At 43.8% G+C, this 16,523-nt stretch overlaps 1 protein-coding gene across 4 annotated transcripts in view; it reads left to right on the top strand.

Annotated features, from left to right (window-relative positions):
• The window catches only part of LOC144782087 (RNA-binding protein 6-like), a 1,028,143-nt gene that overhangs the window by 103,709 nt on the left and 907,911 nt on the right, over positions 1–16,523 (top strand). For 3 of the 4 annotated variants that reach the window (XM_078661243.1, XM_078661244.1, XM_078661242.1), the window contains exon 3: positions 3,324–4,695. In XM_078661243.1, the coding sequence (XP_078517369.1) occupies positions 3,324–4,695 (1,372 nt within the window). The remainder of the gene's footprint in view (positions 1–3,323; positions 4,696–16,523) is intronic. The other variant, XM_078661245.1, reaches the window with a different exon arrangement.

Raw genomic sequence — 16,523 nt, 5'->3', positions numbered from 1 at the left:
CCAGAATACCGTCCACTTTCACCATCAGTGTCCGGAACACAGCGACTGTATGCGAATGGAGCGCCCCAATGGCGGCCACAACGGCCTGCAGCGATGGCGCGCCTTCCGTCCGCTCCATCCCCTCTCAATAGGCGACAGAGCCGGACTTGAACCCCGGATGCCGGTTGCTCCGGAGTCGCAGGCCACGCAAATCTGATATCAAGTAATGGGCGCTCCTCGTCTTACAGAACACACCTTCGCTGTCAGAGAGGGCCCCAGCCCGTCGACCCCGGGGGCGGACCCCCACCACAGCAGCCGGCGTGGCACGCTGGTGTGTCCTCGGTGTAGATCGTCCAAAGGATCATCACAAAAAGTCAACAATTCAGGCACTCTTCGGGAGACCGGGCTCAGTCCAGGTCTCATGGCCGATGTTGTTCAACTCTGGCCCGGGTAGTCCAGAAATCGAGGCCCCGGCTTCCACACGTTGTTAGGCCGAGAATGGAAACACGGCGTATCTTCGTCAGCCGATGAGATAGAAATCTCGGGATTGCACCTTTAGAAGCAGTAGACCTTCATAAACAAGGAAATCAGGTGTAAGGTCAGGATTAAAGACAGGATAATCGAGCTGCTGGCGGAGGTCAGCGGAGCCGGGAGCTTACGCGGCCATCTTGATTCGTAGCGTAGCTCCTCCACCCACCCACACACTTTTATAGGCCCATACACCCGCATGCACAACTGAGGCACCTCCTTCAAAAGATCTCCGGTAAAGAACCCTCTCGCGGGGCCCGTGGGGAACAGCAGCGCCACACCCACGAGGCGTTAGGTCGTTGATGAAGCATGACACTCGCAAGGGTGTGTGAGGGCACTAATTCCAAGAGGAGGAATCACCCCACCTTCATCTAGACCCAACCTGTTGAAATTCTGGAGACCACACACACACTACTATCCAGCCATAATAGGTTGCCTATCTTCTAACAGGAACAGTTATCCATTAGTGAGTAATGGGCGCTCCTCGTCTTACAGAACACACCTTCGCTGTCAGAGAGGGCCCCAGCCCGTCGACCCCGGGGGCGGACCCCCACCACAGCAGCCGGCGTGGCACGCTGGTGTGTCCTCGGTGTAGATCGTCCAAAGGATCATCACAAAAAGTCAACAATTCAGGCACTCTTCGGGAGACCGGGCTCAGTCCAGGTCTCATGGCCGATGTTGTTCAACTCTGGCCCGGGTAGTCCAGAAATCGAGGCCCCGGCTTCCACACGTTGTTAGGCCGAGAATGGAAACACGGCGTATCTTCGTCAGCCGATGAGATAGAAATCTCGGGATTGCACCTTTAGAAGCAGTAGACCTTCATAAACAAGGAAATCAGGTGTAAGGTCAGGATTAAAGACAGGATAATCGAGCTGCTGGCGGAGGTCAGCGGAGCCGGGAGCTTACGCGGCCATCTTGATTCGTAGCGTAGCTCCTCCACCCACCCACACACTTTTATAGGCCCATACACCCGCATGCACAACTGAGGCACCTCCTTCAAAAGATCTCCGGTAAAGAACCCTCTCGCGGGGCCCGTGGGGAACAGCAGCGCCACACCCACGAGGCGTTAGGTCGTTGATGAAGCATGACACTCGCAAGGGTGTGTGAGGGCACTAATTCCAAGAGGAGGAATCACCCCACCTTCATCTAGACCCAACCTGTTGAAATTCTGGAGACCACACACACACTACTATCCAGCCATAATAGGTTGCCTATCTTCTAACAGGAACAGTTATCCATTAGTGAGTACAATGTGAATCGTTGGGGTCACTGGTACTGGACCTATTTCTTTCCAATTAGCTCCCCATCCCCCCTTTCTACTTTGTGTTGCATGTAAATCAAATATGCTAACTAGGATAATCAATCATATTCATAATTTATACAAAGAGCATATGCACTTTAGCACTTGTAAAAGTGCCCGGAATCCTATAGCCAACGAAAACAGGGTCAGAAAAATAGCATGGAAAAGGCAAAAAGTTTGGGGATAATCCTGCTAAAAGGGCCAATTCCAGCAGCATCTATTCGTAACGTTTAGTGGTGCAGATTTACGTTCTCCCTTCCTCCTCCCCGGCAGAGATTAGATGGTGACACAAATGCACAAAAATTTGGCATGTTCAACAGAAAAGCTAACTTGGCAGACTCACTTATATGGCAGAGTGAAAAAAACATATAATAAAGGAGCTACTGAAAATGCCCAATACCTTGAGGAGGATGAGATGCGATGCACGACGCCGACCATAAAACGTACTCGAGGAAAGCAATTTACATAGTCAGAGGCCAAAATAAGGTGGTAGGAGTATGCATGGCATGTGAATCTGCAGCACTACATGCTACGAATAGATGCTTACAGGGTAAGCAACATACTCTTTTTGGCACATAACTTTGTGAGATTTTTTATTTACCTGATGTTTAAAGTTACTGATAACCGGGTGCATTTTTTTTTAATTAAAGGAAATGGAAATATGTGAACACCATCATCGTGGTTGGGTTAAAATTTGCATTTACCACTCTGGCTAAGAGGGACATTTTAAAATATGTGAACACCATCATCGTGGTTGGGTTAAAATTTGCATTTACCACTCTGGCTAAGAGGGACATTGCAAAATATGTGAACACCATCATCGTGGTTGGGTTAAAATTTGCATTTACCACTCTGGCTAAGAGGGACATTGCAAGAATGTGGAAGGCGACAGCCTCACCAAAGATTGATTTTTGTATGGATATGGAGCAACCGGCCTTTAAGGCAAGGGGGTGTCCGCAGAAGCATTTGAAAATTTTAGAAAAAATGGGCTGAGTACCGCGGCCTATGGTTGGAGCCTACGGGCCCAAAGGGGATTGAGGCTTTGACATGGATACCAAGGCAGGTGGCCAGTAAGATTTGCGAAGAGGCATTTTGTGGTTCAAACTGGGTCGTGGGTCAGCTTCAAAGTTATGGGACGAGGTTTGATGGCAGCACATATGGGGGGGCTGTTATAATGGTAAAAGTTTGATATCTTCGTTTCTAAAATATGACATTTGTATACTAGAAGCTTACTGGGATGGGGAGCTTCGACTGATATGTAGCAATTGACATAACAAAATGTGTTTATAAAAAAAAAAATTTTATTTACACCCCTGCTGCTTTGAAAAATGTAAACTCTCCACACCTTTTCTGTCTATTGAGTGTTAGGCGGTTTCTAAAAATGGAACACACATTTTTGGTGTGATGTGAAAATCAAATGTATGTTCTCAATATGTAAGTTTGAAATGTTGAACTTGAAATCACACTAAATATTTCAGTTTAGATTTTTCTAAAGGGTGCATTTTTGTTTTTGCAGCAGAAACCAGGAAGAGCGCTTTACCTCTGGGTGGAACAGAGACTTTCTTGCTCACTCTGATGGCCTTGCCTTAGAAAGAAATGCGGGCATCTTCCACAGCGGAAGAGATCTCCCCGCTCCATTTGAATTTTCTGGAATGTTGGGATCCACAGGACGCCAGTTTGCTGGTCGCGAGGAAGTCCCTTCTAACTTTGCTCCTCGAGGTGGCCCCCTAACTGACTTTCGGTCAGGGGATAGGATGGCACTGGATTTTCAGGCTAGAAGTCTGCAGCCTCGAGAGCTATCTTTGCTAGATTTTAGAGCTAGGGAGGCACTGGCTGCAGGCTACAGAGGCAGAGAAGCTCCTCTTCTGGACTTACGCAGCAGAGAGGGGCTGATGATGGACTATAGAGCGAGAGATGGAACTGCTGGTGACTTAAGGAGCAGAGAGTTACCGCCCTTGGAGTTCAAGGATCGAGATGTTCCACGTGTAGACTATAGAGAAAGGGAGCCTCTTGCTGACTTCCGCAGCAGAGAGGCTGCCTCTGAATTTAGAGGCCGGGGCATGCTCGACATGGACTTTAGAAGTAAGGAACTGCCTCACCCAGACTTGAGAGTAATGAATCCTTCTGACAATGACTTCAGAAATCGAAATCACCCGTTTCCAGACTTTAGGGCAAAGGATGGATCCTCAATTGAGTTTTTAGGAAACAACTCAACAGAGTTGGAGTTTCGAGGCAAAGATGTGTCCCAAATGGATGTTCGGCCCAGAGATGTATTACGTTCTGACTTCAGGGACTCTGGAACCTTTGATCTTGATTTCAGGGGCCGGGATGCACCAATGTTTAATTTTCCGGGTAGTGAAAGGCCTAGAACAGACCAGGATTTTCGAGACCGGGACGCAGCAGGGGCCCCAGTAGATTTTTCAGAAAGGGGCAGACCCCCCTCAAATCCAACTATTATAAATTACATGCACGGCCAAACTAGTGTGCGAGACCAAGAGGTTAATGAAGGCAGTGTTAACAAAACAGGAGACCCTGCTGTTGTGAGACTTCAGTATAACCAGGAGAAACAGACTGATGACCAAGATGGAGATGGCCAGTCCCATGGGCCATCCCAGTCTGCCACTAAGAGCAGCGATGGGCAGATTGCTACCGTTCCAGCTCAAGAGGAAAGCTCTGAATCTGTGAAGCAACCCTCGTCCACTGGAGATCATCAGAGAGCTCAACCTGGGCGTGGTGTAAAGAGAGGTGTGGACTTGGACTTTCTCGGAAGGCAGGACACTGACTATAGAAATATAGACTACCAAGATGTTGATCTACGTTTTGATTACAACCATGGCAAGCCACTTGCTGATGAGCATGCTGCAAAAGAGCCCCGTCACGATCTACAGGTATGTGTGCATCAACCAGTCGTAAGTTAAATATTCGAAGACCAAGCATGTGTTCTTTGGGCATACAGTGAAACATGTAGTGATGTACACTTGGTCACATAAAACTATAGATAAGTATATAAGTAAGAAGAAAAGGTTTTCAGCTGTTAAACACGGTTTATGGCCTTATAGTTTATTCAATAATATGGTTTAAAAAAAGATCTGATTATGTTGACAGTGAAATGTCTTATTTGCTTTCATGACATAATTTAGTATATTCTGTGAACTGCATATTTTCTGTACCGATAGTATGCCAAAAATGTAATGCTGTAGGTAAATAACAAGCCTGATCTATTGTAAATTATCATTTGAATTCTGTCTTGCTTGTCTGTGAGTTATAGGAATTTGATTGTTCATTTACAGATAAACCAGTATACCAGAGTAGTAAAAAATTGAGGGTGCCTTGTTAGCAGTGCATTAATCAGATGGCTCAAGCGTTCAGAGGCATAATGTAAAAACTTAAAATATGAAGGTTTCTCAAGGCAGATCTACTGCCTGCTCGTTTCTTTTAAAACCAAGCAAATTGACATTTAAAACCATTTTTATCTGCATTCGTCCCTGGCTGAGAAGTAACTTTCTGTAATAATGAACAGTCCTTTCAACTGAGGAGCATTTACTCAAATTAGAGAGCAGCATGTATGACGCTCAGGGTTGTGTCTTAGTTCACAGCCTGTCATCTTGAGTAAAAGTATTGTGAGGGCTACGAGATCTTTACTCCTAACGCCTGTAGGTTCAGAAAATCCAAAAATATTAACACTAAAGTGGACTCTCCTACAGTCTTCCTAATTTGAGAATAGGATGCTGAGACTGCTGTATGTAGCCCATCCCTTAGATAGAAAGTTGTGATTTATCCTTCACTGAGGTTTAATCCTTTCATTTAACTTGATTAAAAATGCTTGTTTTGAGATCTTCGTTAATACGCATTAACTCATCTGCAAAATCTCTGAACACTTTCTATCCTATGTAAAAAAATGAGTTAATAATCATCAATTATTGGCAATTGCCATAGCACCTGCCATATAACTGAAAGTGCTCGTCAGTCACTAGTGAGTGAGGTAAGTCACTCTTCATCATAAATACAGGCACTCACTCGTTCTTTCATTCATACATCCACCCACTGACTCATCCTTTCATTCATCCACTCATCCATCCACAATAAACACCCAAACTGGAGGAAAAAATAAGTGAGACATTAAACATTGCAGGTTCCGGGTCATTGTAGAGTGGTATTGAGCTTTGTGTTTGAGAGAGAAATATTCCTAATGTAGTAAAGATAAAAGCAAAATAACCCTCAAAAGTCAGTTCCTCAGTTTCTCTCATTGGAATACCTCCAGTGCGGGTGTGTACAGAAAGTGGTCTGCTCAAAAACACATTAACTTCATAATTGAGAAGTTTTTAATGCCTGTTCGCCTTTTTATTGAAGCCCTCATGAAACGGGTTAAGTCTGCAAAACTGTGTTTTCGGAAATTATGATATTGACCAAGGTGACAAGCATGTCCACTTGCATCCTGTTGAGTCACAGTGGCCGAATACACCAAAGGATTTTCAATTTGTATTGAACACCACATAAAGGAATACTGGTTACTTTGGAACCCGATATACGTGGAACAAGTAACCGCATAAAAGGACTTGTGCATAGAGGACGTTTGTGATTTGATTATTTTTTCTTCTACAAGTAGAATCTTTAAAAAATAAGGCTAGCAATAAAGAATATTATGGTGCTGCTTTTGTGTCCCAAAAAACAAAGATTATTTCATACTTAACTGTATTTAGCCAGACTTCCAATCCATTTAACCATGTGACATAGTCATAGTAATATAATTAAAAATATCTGCAAAATTTCAATTCGGCAAAACAATATAAAACTGCTCTTATAGGGCTCAGCAAGGATTATTATGTTGCAAATCTGCACCCAGGATTTTTAAGAGGCCAGTCAATAGACATTATTCGGTCATAACAATGACCATAAAGCACAGATTAAAAAAATAATACATCATACGGTTTTTCATGGTCAAAGGTTATTGAGAAAGCATCACACATTAAAAAACACATAGATTATAATTTATGTAAATATCTAGCAGACAGTATTAAAAAAAGTATAACATTGCTTTATAGGCAGCCCTGGAGGCTAACAATCCATCCTAAAAATACTATTTACAATCTCATCAAAGTTAATAAAAAGGAAATATTCTTATGAAGCATACCTCCTCCATTTTATTGCAGACAAGATATAATTAAGTACAGAGAAACAAATTGTGGGAGTATTTAAGTATTTTAAAAAGATCTCGTCCCTCAAGTGCTTGTGCTTTAAAAGTGGTAGTAATCGTTTTCTCAAGCTGCTATCTAGAGTGCAAACAACCATGAAGCACACTGTTGTTTAGGGCAAGGAGCTTTGCATGGGCAGCCTGGAAGAGATTCGAACCAGGAGCCACAGTTGGGGAAAGTAACCAAATAATGAATTGACTGTAACCTAAGCCTTGTGAGGTAAAATGTGTTCTGGTTTTTCCACCCAGATCAAATACTGCTCTATTCTAGGTATTGTAGAAATTGGCACATAATTCAGAACTGAAATTAGATGACTTTATCTTGCAATCCTAATCTCTTCATCTTGAGAAATTCTTCCTGAACTATGGTCTTAGTTTGGGGACCAGTACTATCCGGGAATTCGAAAACATTGGTCCGCACATATGATTAAAGCTTTTCCTTCCATATATCGGCCAAGGGATAAAGTATCTATTGTCCAACTTCAAACAATCTCTAAGAATGTCTCTTGAAAAATCAGCCTGTGGGGTATACCAAATTTTAACCCGAAGTAAAAGTGGAGCTATTTTAACTTTGTCTACCAAATACCCCATACCCAATTCACTGTGGGAGATCAAGCTAGGGGTCGATTTAGGAATGGCCAGTGTCTTGTTTTCAATGGCCTTCATTGTTGCTGGCAGTTTACACTCAAGCTTTAATTGGCTTGTGCCCTCGTTTTTTTTGCATATCTAAAGATTGACTCGCTTGCTACTCTCATTTTCTGAATTCTCTGTTTAGTCAAGCCGCCCCATGGCGAATTTGTTCCAGACAGGATACCTAAATCATTAAAATATGAAACCTTAGTACTCTGGCTATTGCCCATAGAAAAGGATTTTGTTTTAGATTTGTTTAGGCCGCAAGTTAAAATAAATGATTTCTGGTGATTTACTTTTAAACTTAGGTTTGTCCTAAAACTGTTAAAACCATTTCAAAGTTTCTGGTGGCCAGTTTCTGTTTGTGAAATTAAAACTGCGCCATCCGCATACAGAAGGGTTGGGAATGGTCGGGAGCCGATTTTGGTGGTATCCTCACTACATGTACTCAGGCCTTTGCCTAAAGAATTGATATAGAATAAAACCAGAAAAGGTACCATTATCAAGCACTGCCTGACTCCTCTGGTTACCGTTGTAGGTTGTGTACAATCGCCTAGTTGTATATAACGGACCCTAGTGGAAGTATCCCAATGTAACCGCCTAATGAGGTGCAACACTGGGGGTGCTACCCCAGATGCTTCCATCAAAGACCACAACTTTCCCCTGTCTACCAAATCAAAAGCATAGGAGAGGTCTATAAACGCCATGTGTAATGAACCTCTCCTGGCCTTGACTTTTTTCCACGATGGATAAGTTAAGTGCTTGCTCGATGGTCCCCAAACCTGGACAAAAAACTTATTGAGCCTTTGAAAAGAAGGAATTCATTCCTGCCCATTCTTCTAGCTTCCCAAAGTAAGCTGTCCTAAAGTTATTGTGGCGTCTAACAAAGAATTTGGGCGATAACACGTAGGATAATTCCTGTTCCCTTTCTTGAATATAGGTCCTAGAGTGAATTTTCTCCAAGTGTTAATTTGAGGCCCCTTCACAACTGCTTTCAAGACATTAGTAACTAATGGGCCCCAGAATTCCAGTTTCGATTTCAACCTGTCATTGGGGCCTCCATCAGGGGCCTTGGCCTCTGGTGACTGTTTGTTAGATGAATAAATTCACTTCGCCAGGCGTCATCAAGAAAGAGTGGATCTATTTCTGTTTCCATATTGGTTCATCAAGGTGATCATTAGAGTTAGTTATTGGAGCAGTGACTTACTCCTGTTCTATGGCTGGGTCCAAACTGGAATGGCGAGCAAAATAAATGATGGATTTAGGTCCAGATCTCTGTACTGGGGTGAATGTATGACATTGTTCTGCATTCTGTCCATCAGTTGTTCTTTTTGCATTACTCCTGTTCTAAAACATGGCATTCAATAACATTGGTGGGGGGATGGGGGCCACCATAAAAAGGGTTGATTTATAACCTCCTAACAGAGTCTGCTGTCTTTTAGATGGACCGCTTTATCTAGGTCTTCCCATGCTTGGTCCCTTTTCCTAATTTCTAGCACTTTTTTGTAGCATTTCCTGGCTGATGTTCCTGCCTCACTTTTGCGCCGAATATGTTGGTGGCTTTTGTAAGGGCTTTTAGGGCTGAAGTACAGTCTGAATTGAACAAAAGCTGCTGTTTGTGATCTTTTGATGGCCTGGTTTTTGTTAGCAGTCGGGTGGCTGTCTTACATATTCCTGTGTAGCTATCCTAGTTCTTACTAGGGTCACCATAAGGAGAGCGATTGAAGCTATAAAAATGATGATATCACCGCTAATCAACTACCTGAGCACTATGCTGCCCCTCACATTCTCAAAGGATTTCCTTTCCAAACTTGATAAAGTAATTTCCTCCTTCCTTTGGCAAGAAAAAAAAGCCAGAATTAGCATAAAAAAACTAAGGCTGGATAAATCCCTAGGAGGCGTCAATCTGGCCGACTTTAGGCTCTATCAAACCGCGTTCTTAGCTAGACAAGGGGCTTTTTGGCTCATTCCCCACCAAGACTACACCCCAGTCTGGCTGATGGTGGAAAAATCCATTCTGCGTGGCCTTCCCCCCTCCACCCTCCTCACTACCAAACCACAACCCACTGTATCCTCAGGTACCATCTTCAGAAACACGAAGGCTGCCCTTCTTCACTTAAGCAAATTTTTACCGCACCAATTTTGTAAATCAAGATGGGAATCACTGTGGAACAACACCAGACTGCTATACAAAGGGAAACCAATGAATAATCCTACTTGGATAGAGAAGGGTATACACTTCCCTCATCAGCTGTTTGATGGTCCGTTGCCACTCACTTTCAACGACCTACAAAACAAGTTTCAACTCCAGAACATAGACTTCTATTACTTCTTACACATCAAAGTGGCCCTCTCCAAAACAGACTTATCCAACATCACCCCCTCCCTTCCTGGCTACCTACACACGATCAATAGACTGGGTCATCAGGTGTCCAGAATATACAAACTGATCCGCCCACAGTCCACGAAGCTGACAACATCCACACAGTCCTTCTGGGACTCATACTCTTCCACACCAACCTCGGAAGCAGAGTGGGCCAGAATATGGGAATCTGCCTCTCGACACAAAATCAGCCCTACATTATCCCAATCTAAATTCTGGCTTCTCCACAAAGCTTTTTGGACTCCTAGGAGACTCTTCCTGCACAACATCAAGGAAGATGACTCCTGCTGGAACTGCACGGCAGAGGGTGGGGACCTTGAACATCTAATATTCAAATGCCCCTGTGTGTCCGAATACTTGGATAGAATTTTCGAATTTATCACCAAAGTGCTGCATGTCTCGCTCCCGAGGGAATTTGCAACCTTAGTCATGGGTTTCACCAAAGCTGTTAACCTCAATGAAAATGATAAAGCCCTACTTGACTTACTTTTGACAGCAGCGGTCAAACTCATACTGAACAACTGGAAGGACACTGGCAAAGTTTCTTTCCCCCACTGGCTCAACTGGGTATCGAACCTCAGAGGAGCCGACAATATTGCGCTGGCAGCTACACCTTGGCGCCCCCCCTATAGGAACCTATGGTCCTCGCTGGACGCTCACTTCGACCTATTTAAACCACCATGATTATGCACATATACACCCTGCCCATAGTTCGGGCTGCCTACCTGCCCAAGCGACTATCCTCATTGACTTATATGACTACCTTGCGCCACCTATGACTGTAACCTTTGTAAATGTACTGATGCAATGCCTGTGCTTTACATTACTGTTTTTGTTTAAATTGATTATTGTTTTTCGTTCCTTATGTTAATTTAATTTACCCCTCCTTTGTTCCCGTTACACTTGCGTACTTGCTCTTGTTGATACCGGAACCATGCATGATTTCTGCTCACGCCTGTAATGCTTACTCATCTCTCTCAATAAAAAATTCTAGTGAAATTAAGGAGAGCGACATTGAGAAATCTCCCGACTAGTTTCCGTCACTAAGTCTTTAAAGAATTGGCATGGGGCAATGCGATAAATCAAAAAGTATGTGCAGTTCCTAACAGTGGGGGGAGGGAACAGGTCTCTTATGGATTGCCCTCACACACCCAGAAGGGGGGTCATGCTTCATCATTGGGCTGTGCTCCTCGTCTGGCCGACGCTGCAATGCCCGACTGGCTCCCGCGAAGGGGCTCTTTGCCGGAGATCTTTTAGAGAAAGCCTTTTGGTGTGTGAGGGTGAGTGATCAAAGTAGTGTGAGTGGTGGATTTTAAAATAGGTTTAGTACTGCCCTAAAGGAGAAAATTTTATTCACGGGGTGTGCTAACTTAATTGAAATGGGTGAGCCCCGTTTGGAATAACAATGATCCCACAGGGTCAAGTGTGTAAGTGGGGTTGACCTGTTTCTTGCCTACTGCCCCTAATGGGTCACTCGGCAATTCTTCAGGACCAAATGTCTATAAGAGTCAGTACTCTAGAACTCTAACACTGCTACAAGGCTAGTGCTAATTATTGTGAGCGTCACCAGCGTTGTTTGAGCGATCCAGGGGAGACCCGGATTGTAGAGACCTGTAAGAAATATCAAAAGTTAAAATCCAGAACTGGTCTGGAAGACAGTAATATCCACCCATAGAGCAGTGACATCCATACTTAGTCAACTGTTACCAGAAGGGAAGGTTACTGTGGGTGAGTATTCGATAAAAAGAGGCCTCAATGTACATCCCGTGGAGTAATGAAATTATCTTGGGCACACTGTTGCCTGTAAAAAGAAGGAATAAATCATTGCATGGCGCTGTGACAGCGATATAGTGGGGAGAATGTTATGGCCAATACCAAGTGTGCATCTGGCAATTCATGCACTAATGTAAGAGTGCAAAATAAGGCACTCGAGGTAGGAAAGCAGAGCGTCAAGTTTATGTACACACAATAATCGCTTCATTTCCATGCTTTCTAGTAAACGTTGCATATTCAGAACTGATTTTTCGATAACACGTGTGCATCTGGTAATTCATGCACTAGCAACGTGTCTAAGTACAAACAAAATGTGATAATCACCCCATTTCCATGCGTACTGGTTAACGTGGTGTGATCATGGCATGTAGCAACTCACCCCGATAATGAATTCTCCGGTGTACGGGGTTGCATCGCGAGCACTACGTTGCTCACTCTAAAAAACAACAGAAAACAATCACAGCATCCAGCTGGGGGCTTTTTAATGTTACCGGTAATTGGTAGTGAGGCTCAGGCTCTGTAGTGGAGTAAGAAAGTTGGTACTCACATAGAGGGGGGCGCTCAACTAGCGGTGCTCTTACCCTTTCTAAGGCTCCTGTGACCGGCCCTACCGCTCAGGCACATAAGTAGCTTACATCAATGCGCAACAGAGTGGGCACTAGACCAACACGGCGGGCGGCCATATTGGTAGTGGATTTTGCGTAATGCTACTTTTTTGAGACAATGAAGCGAACAACACTGGAGGCATGCGTTTAATGTGGCTATGGTGTATGTGGACAACAATCCTGGGCAGTATGACCGTCCGTATTTATTTGACAAATTGCCAGGATGGCTGGGCAGTAAATGATTCTTCACAAGATGGAAGACTGCTTAAGTGTAAAAGTACATTGGACAGTAACCTTGCGCTGAGCGCTACACTGTCTTATCTGTTGTTGGTTACGGCCAAGGTATTGTATTGAATATAGGGCAGTACTGTTACCAGTATTGATATTAAATACAGTGGACCTCAAGATCGACAGGACAGGGGCTTAAGTTTTATTTAGAACCACCCACGGGATGTCATCATTGAGGCCCCTGGTATTGCTGGAAATTTTAAAAATCCATTTTTTGCTCCTTTCTAAAAAGGGCATCTTTACTGATCACTGGGTGTGATTCCAAGATGGACCAACAGATGTCGTTGGCAGTGTGGTTTGCCACAGTGTAATGTAAGCAAATCTTCGTGTTATTTCTCCTACACCTGATGTTGCTGCAGTGTTCGGACATTCTAATCTTTACGGGGCGAGTCGTCATGCCCACATACATACGTTTGCATGGACATGTGATTACGTATACACAATTGCAGGTGTTGCAATTGGTGTGTGCCTTTTGAACCCAGGACACTGTGTGCAGTAAAGTGACAAATTTGCTGGCTTTTGTCAGGGGGCAGACTATACATTGGCCACACGGATAGTGGCCCATAACCGGTGGTAGTTTCCAGAGTTAGTTAGTCTGCAGGGGTTCTTTCTTGGGTCTTGCCTTGATCAATAGTTTTTTTAAGTTATTTGTTCTTTTAAAGGCGAGTTTGGGTGGTTTTACTGCAGTCGCCTACATTAAGGAGCTTCCAGTGCTCGTTTATGATCTTCTTGATCATATTTGATTCAGAGGTGTAGGTGGTGACACAAGTTATTTGTTTGGTGTTGGTTTTTTCGTGGTCTGTAGGAGTACCTCCCCGTTTGTGTTGCGTGCTCTCTTGCAAGCGGTTTTGATAGTCTTTATAGGGTATTCCCGTCTAGCCAGATGGGTAGTCGGCTCAGAAGCCTTTGTGTTGAAATCTTCCACCTTGCTGCAGTTACGTCTGAGCCTTAAGTATTGTCCTCAGGGTAGATTATCTCATGCTTTGGGGCGAAAGCTACTAAAAAGTAGCGGACTGTGACTATCGGTGGGCTTTTTGTAGGTCTTAGAAACTAACCCTGTTGTGGTACGGGTAATAAGCAGATCCAGAAAGGGTAATTCTTGTTCTGATGCAGTGGCAGTAAAGCGAAGGTAAGGGTTCAAACTGTTGACCCATGTTACGAACAGTGTTATTATGTCTCCTTTTCAGCGTTGTGCAGGACCTCATCAAAAGCTTCCGGTTCTTTTGATTAAAATGGGTCAATGCGATCCCATATTATCGTACTCCTTGGTTAGCGGAAAAATAACCCGGGAGGTCTGGTGCATCAGTAGAGCCCAGAAGCAACTGTAAATCAAAACTTGGAATGATCGGGTTGTGGTCAATGTATAGGAAGGGTTGCACCTCATGGTTTAATAGTTTCTGGGTAAGATCCTTGGAAATTAGTGCAAAATCAATTGTGCTGCTCTTACGTCTGCCTACAAATGTGGGCACATGGGTGATGTTTTGACTGTTAAAATAAGATGGAAAAGACAGTTCTAAGAATAATTATGTTTAGTGCATCCCCCTATGCCGTGTGTGTAAAGTGACTTGCATCTTACCTTTCACCATCGGCGAATCCACATATACAATTATTGCTGAAAATACACTGTTCGATATTAAAAGTCTCCAACGCACATGATTGGTTTATAGCATCCCTTTCTCCTTGAATGGTTTTCCTATATTTCCCCTCGTTCCTCTATAATGCCCACAGGTTGCTTTGAGAAAAAATAAAGTTATTTTACCAAAATAACATTAACTAATTCAGACGAAAAGATATGTAAAATCGTATACCATAGTTTAACCTCTAGTACTTTGATGGCAAGATTCTCAAATGTTACTGATATGAAAACAACCACACCCCCATTCCCCTCCCTGCTGGTGTCGGAATAGCCGTAGAACAGTAAGATTTAAAAACCATCAATGTGCACGGATTTGGTAGCCCAAGTCTTCTGACAACATACTATATCAAATGTACGTACATGGGATACCCAAATCTTGTTGGTCAACTTCTGTCAAATCCCAGCGATATTCCATGACGTAGCTTGCAACCTCTGTCCCTGCCATCTTTTAGTTGTGATAATAGTTTGGTTTAGCATTTGCCGTGGGAAGCGCTCACAAGCCATATCTTGGGTTAGACGGTTACGCTCTCCCTCTATTGCAGCTGTAGCAGGCAATGATTTTCTGTGAGTCTGGTGAGTGCTTCAAAGCTGTTAGAGCTATAGATGGACCAAGGTCATGGCTTAAATCTGGCATTAAATTTGTATAGGGGACCCTGCTATCACATATTGATCCTAGGAGGCAATAAAAGTACCCATGTTGGGTTAGAGGTGTAAACAAATTCTGGTGGGCCAACAGATGATGTACCAACCCAGGGTCTCTAAAATTCAGGGCCGCACCGTCCCCTGGTGTTGCCTATCTTAAGGGACTAACCCAGTTCACTCCACGGCTCATATTAATTTTGTCCACAAAATCAAAACGACGTGCAGCATTGATCCTACAGCAATGGTGAAGCTTTGTATGGCTTTGACAGTCCTCAAAAGACCCCTCAGCTAAGAATGTTATCCCATTTAAAATAATAGCATATGGAGTACTTTCTGGTGGGAGATGTAGGGTCAATAAACGGCTATCAGGGGCTGTCTACATTTACACGCAGGCATAGATCGATATCTACACCATACTGCGTTGACTTGCGTAAGTAACTCTTGAGCTCTGGGGCCTGTATCCTGGGTGCTCGTGGTATTATTATTTGGTGTGTTTCGGTCTCTGTCACTCTTGTTAATTGCTTGGGATCTAGAACAGGCCAATGCTTGGTCTTCTCCAGGCAGGACCATGACACCTTTTAGTGCCATCGCTGGGGCCTTAATTTTATCTGCTAGACACTTCACCTGACCCATTATTTCCTCCTGAAGGTAAATAACATCTTTTTTACTGCAGCGACAGCCGGCCGGCAACATTTTTTAGAAGAATTATTTGTATTACTTTCACAAACAAATGGCTGATTGCTAATTGAGGAATGGTCCAAGTGCTAGCCGGACATTCTTCCATGTTCGTTTTCAAAGGAGACAGTTTTTTCAGGGGGAAGAATTTGATGAATCTGTAATGAAATCATTCACATTGATATTAGAAACGCAGGTGTTCTTTGATTTCTGCTTGGTTTGCTTTTTTGAAGACTTGCTGGTGGATATTTACAGTTGGTCTGTGGACTCAACAATAGTGGTATCCTTTTGCATTTTTGAGGGAACTGAGGGAATATTGGCTGAAGGCAAGGTTGAAGATGCTGGATTGACAATTTTCCTTTGGACAGCTTCAATCTGATTGTCAACCAGATTGATTTATTGAGACATGGCACTCATAGTCAACGTGAAGTGTGTGGTGATGGAGGGGGTTGATCCCAGCCTTCCCCCTTCCCCTGGCCATTTTGAATAGGTGTACTCCTCAGTGCCTGGTCAGTCAGAGAATCAGTAAATAGACCTCATCCGAATCGGGAAAGGGAGTCAGAAGTCCACAGCACAGTGACAATAGCAGCAGTAGTAGCAGGGCAAACAGTAGCAACAGCGACCACATCTGACCACTTGCCTTCTCCCCCTGGTCTTACTGTAGGTGCCGCCTCCACCCACACTAGTCGAAGGGCTGTTGTGATTGTCAATAATGACAATAGCGACTTCAAGGTGAGAACTCAGGCAGAAGGCACATGTTTAGCTTGTAGTTTGGCTGCTTGTAAATAGCTACAATGGGCTGAAGTCTTACCTCTGTAGCGAAAGAAGATTGCTCACCTGGAAGGTACCAAAGGGTCTTCCAGAACAATCATTAGCCCAGCCAATATGTCTCA

This window comes from Lissotriton helveticus, chromosome 9, assembly GCF_964261635.1.
Source record: "Lissotriton helveticus chromosome 9, aLisHel1.1, whole genome shotgun sequence".
Classification (NCBI taxonomy): Eukaryota; Metazoa; Chordata; class Amphibia; order Caudata; family Salamandridae; genus Lissotriton; species Lissotriton helveticus.
This window is presented reverse-complemented; position numbering and strand designations above follow the sequence as displayed.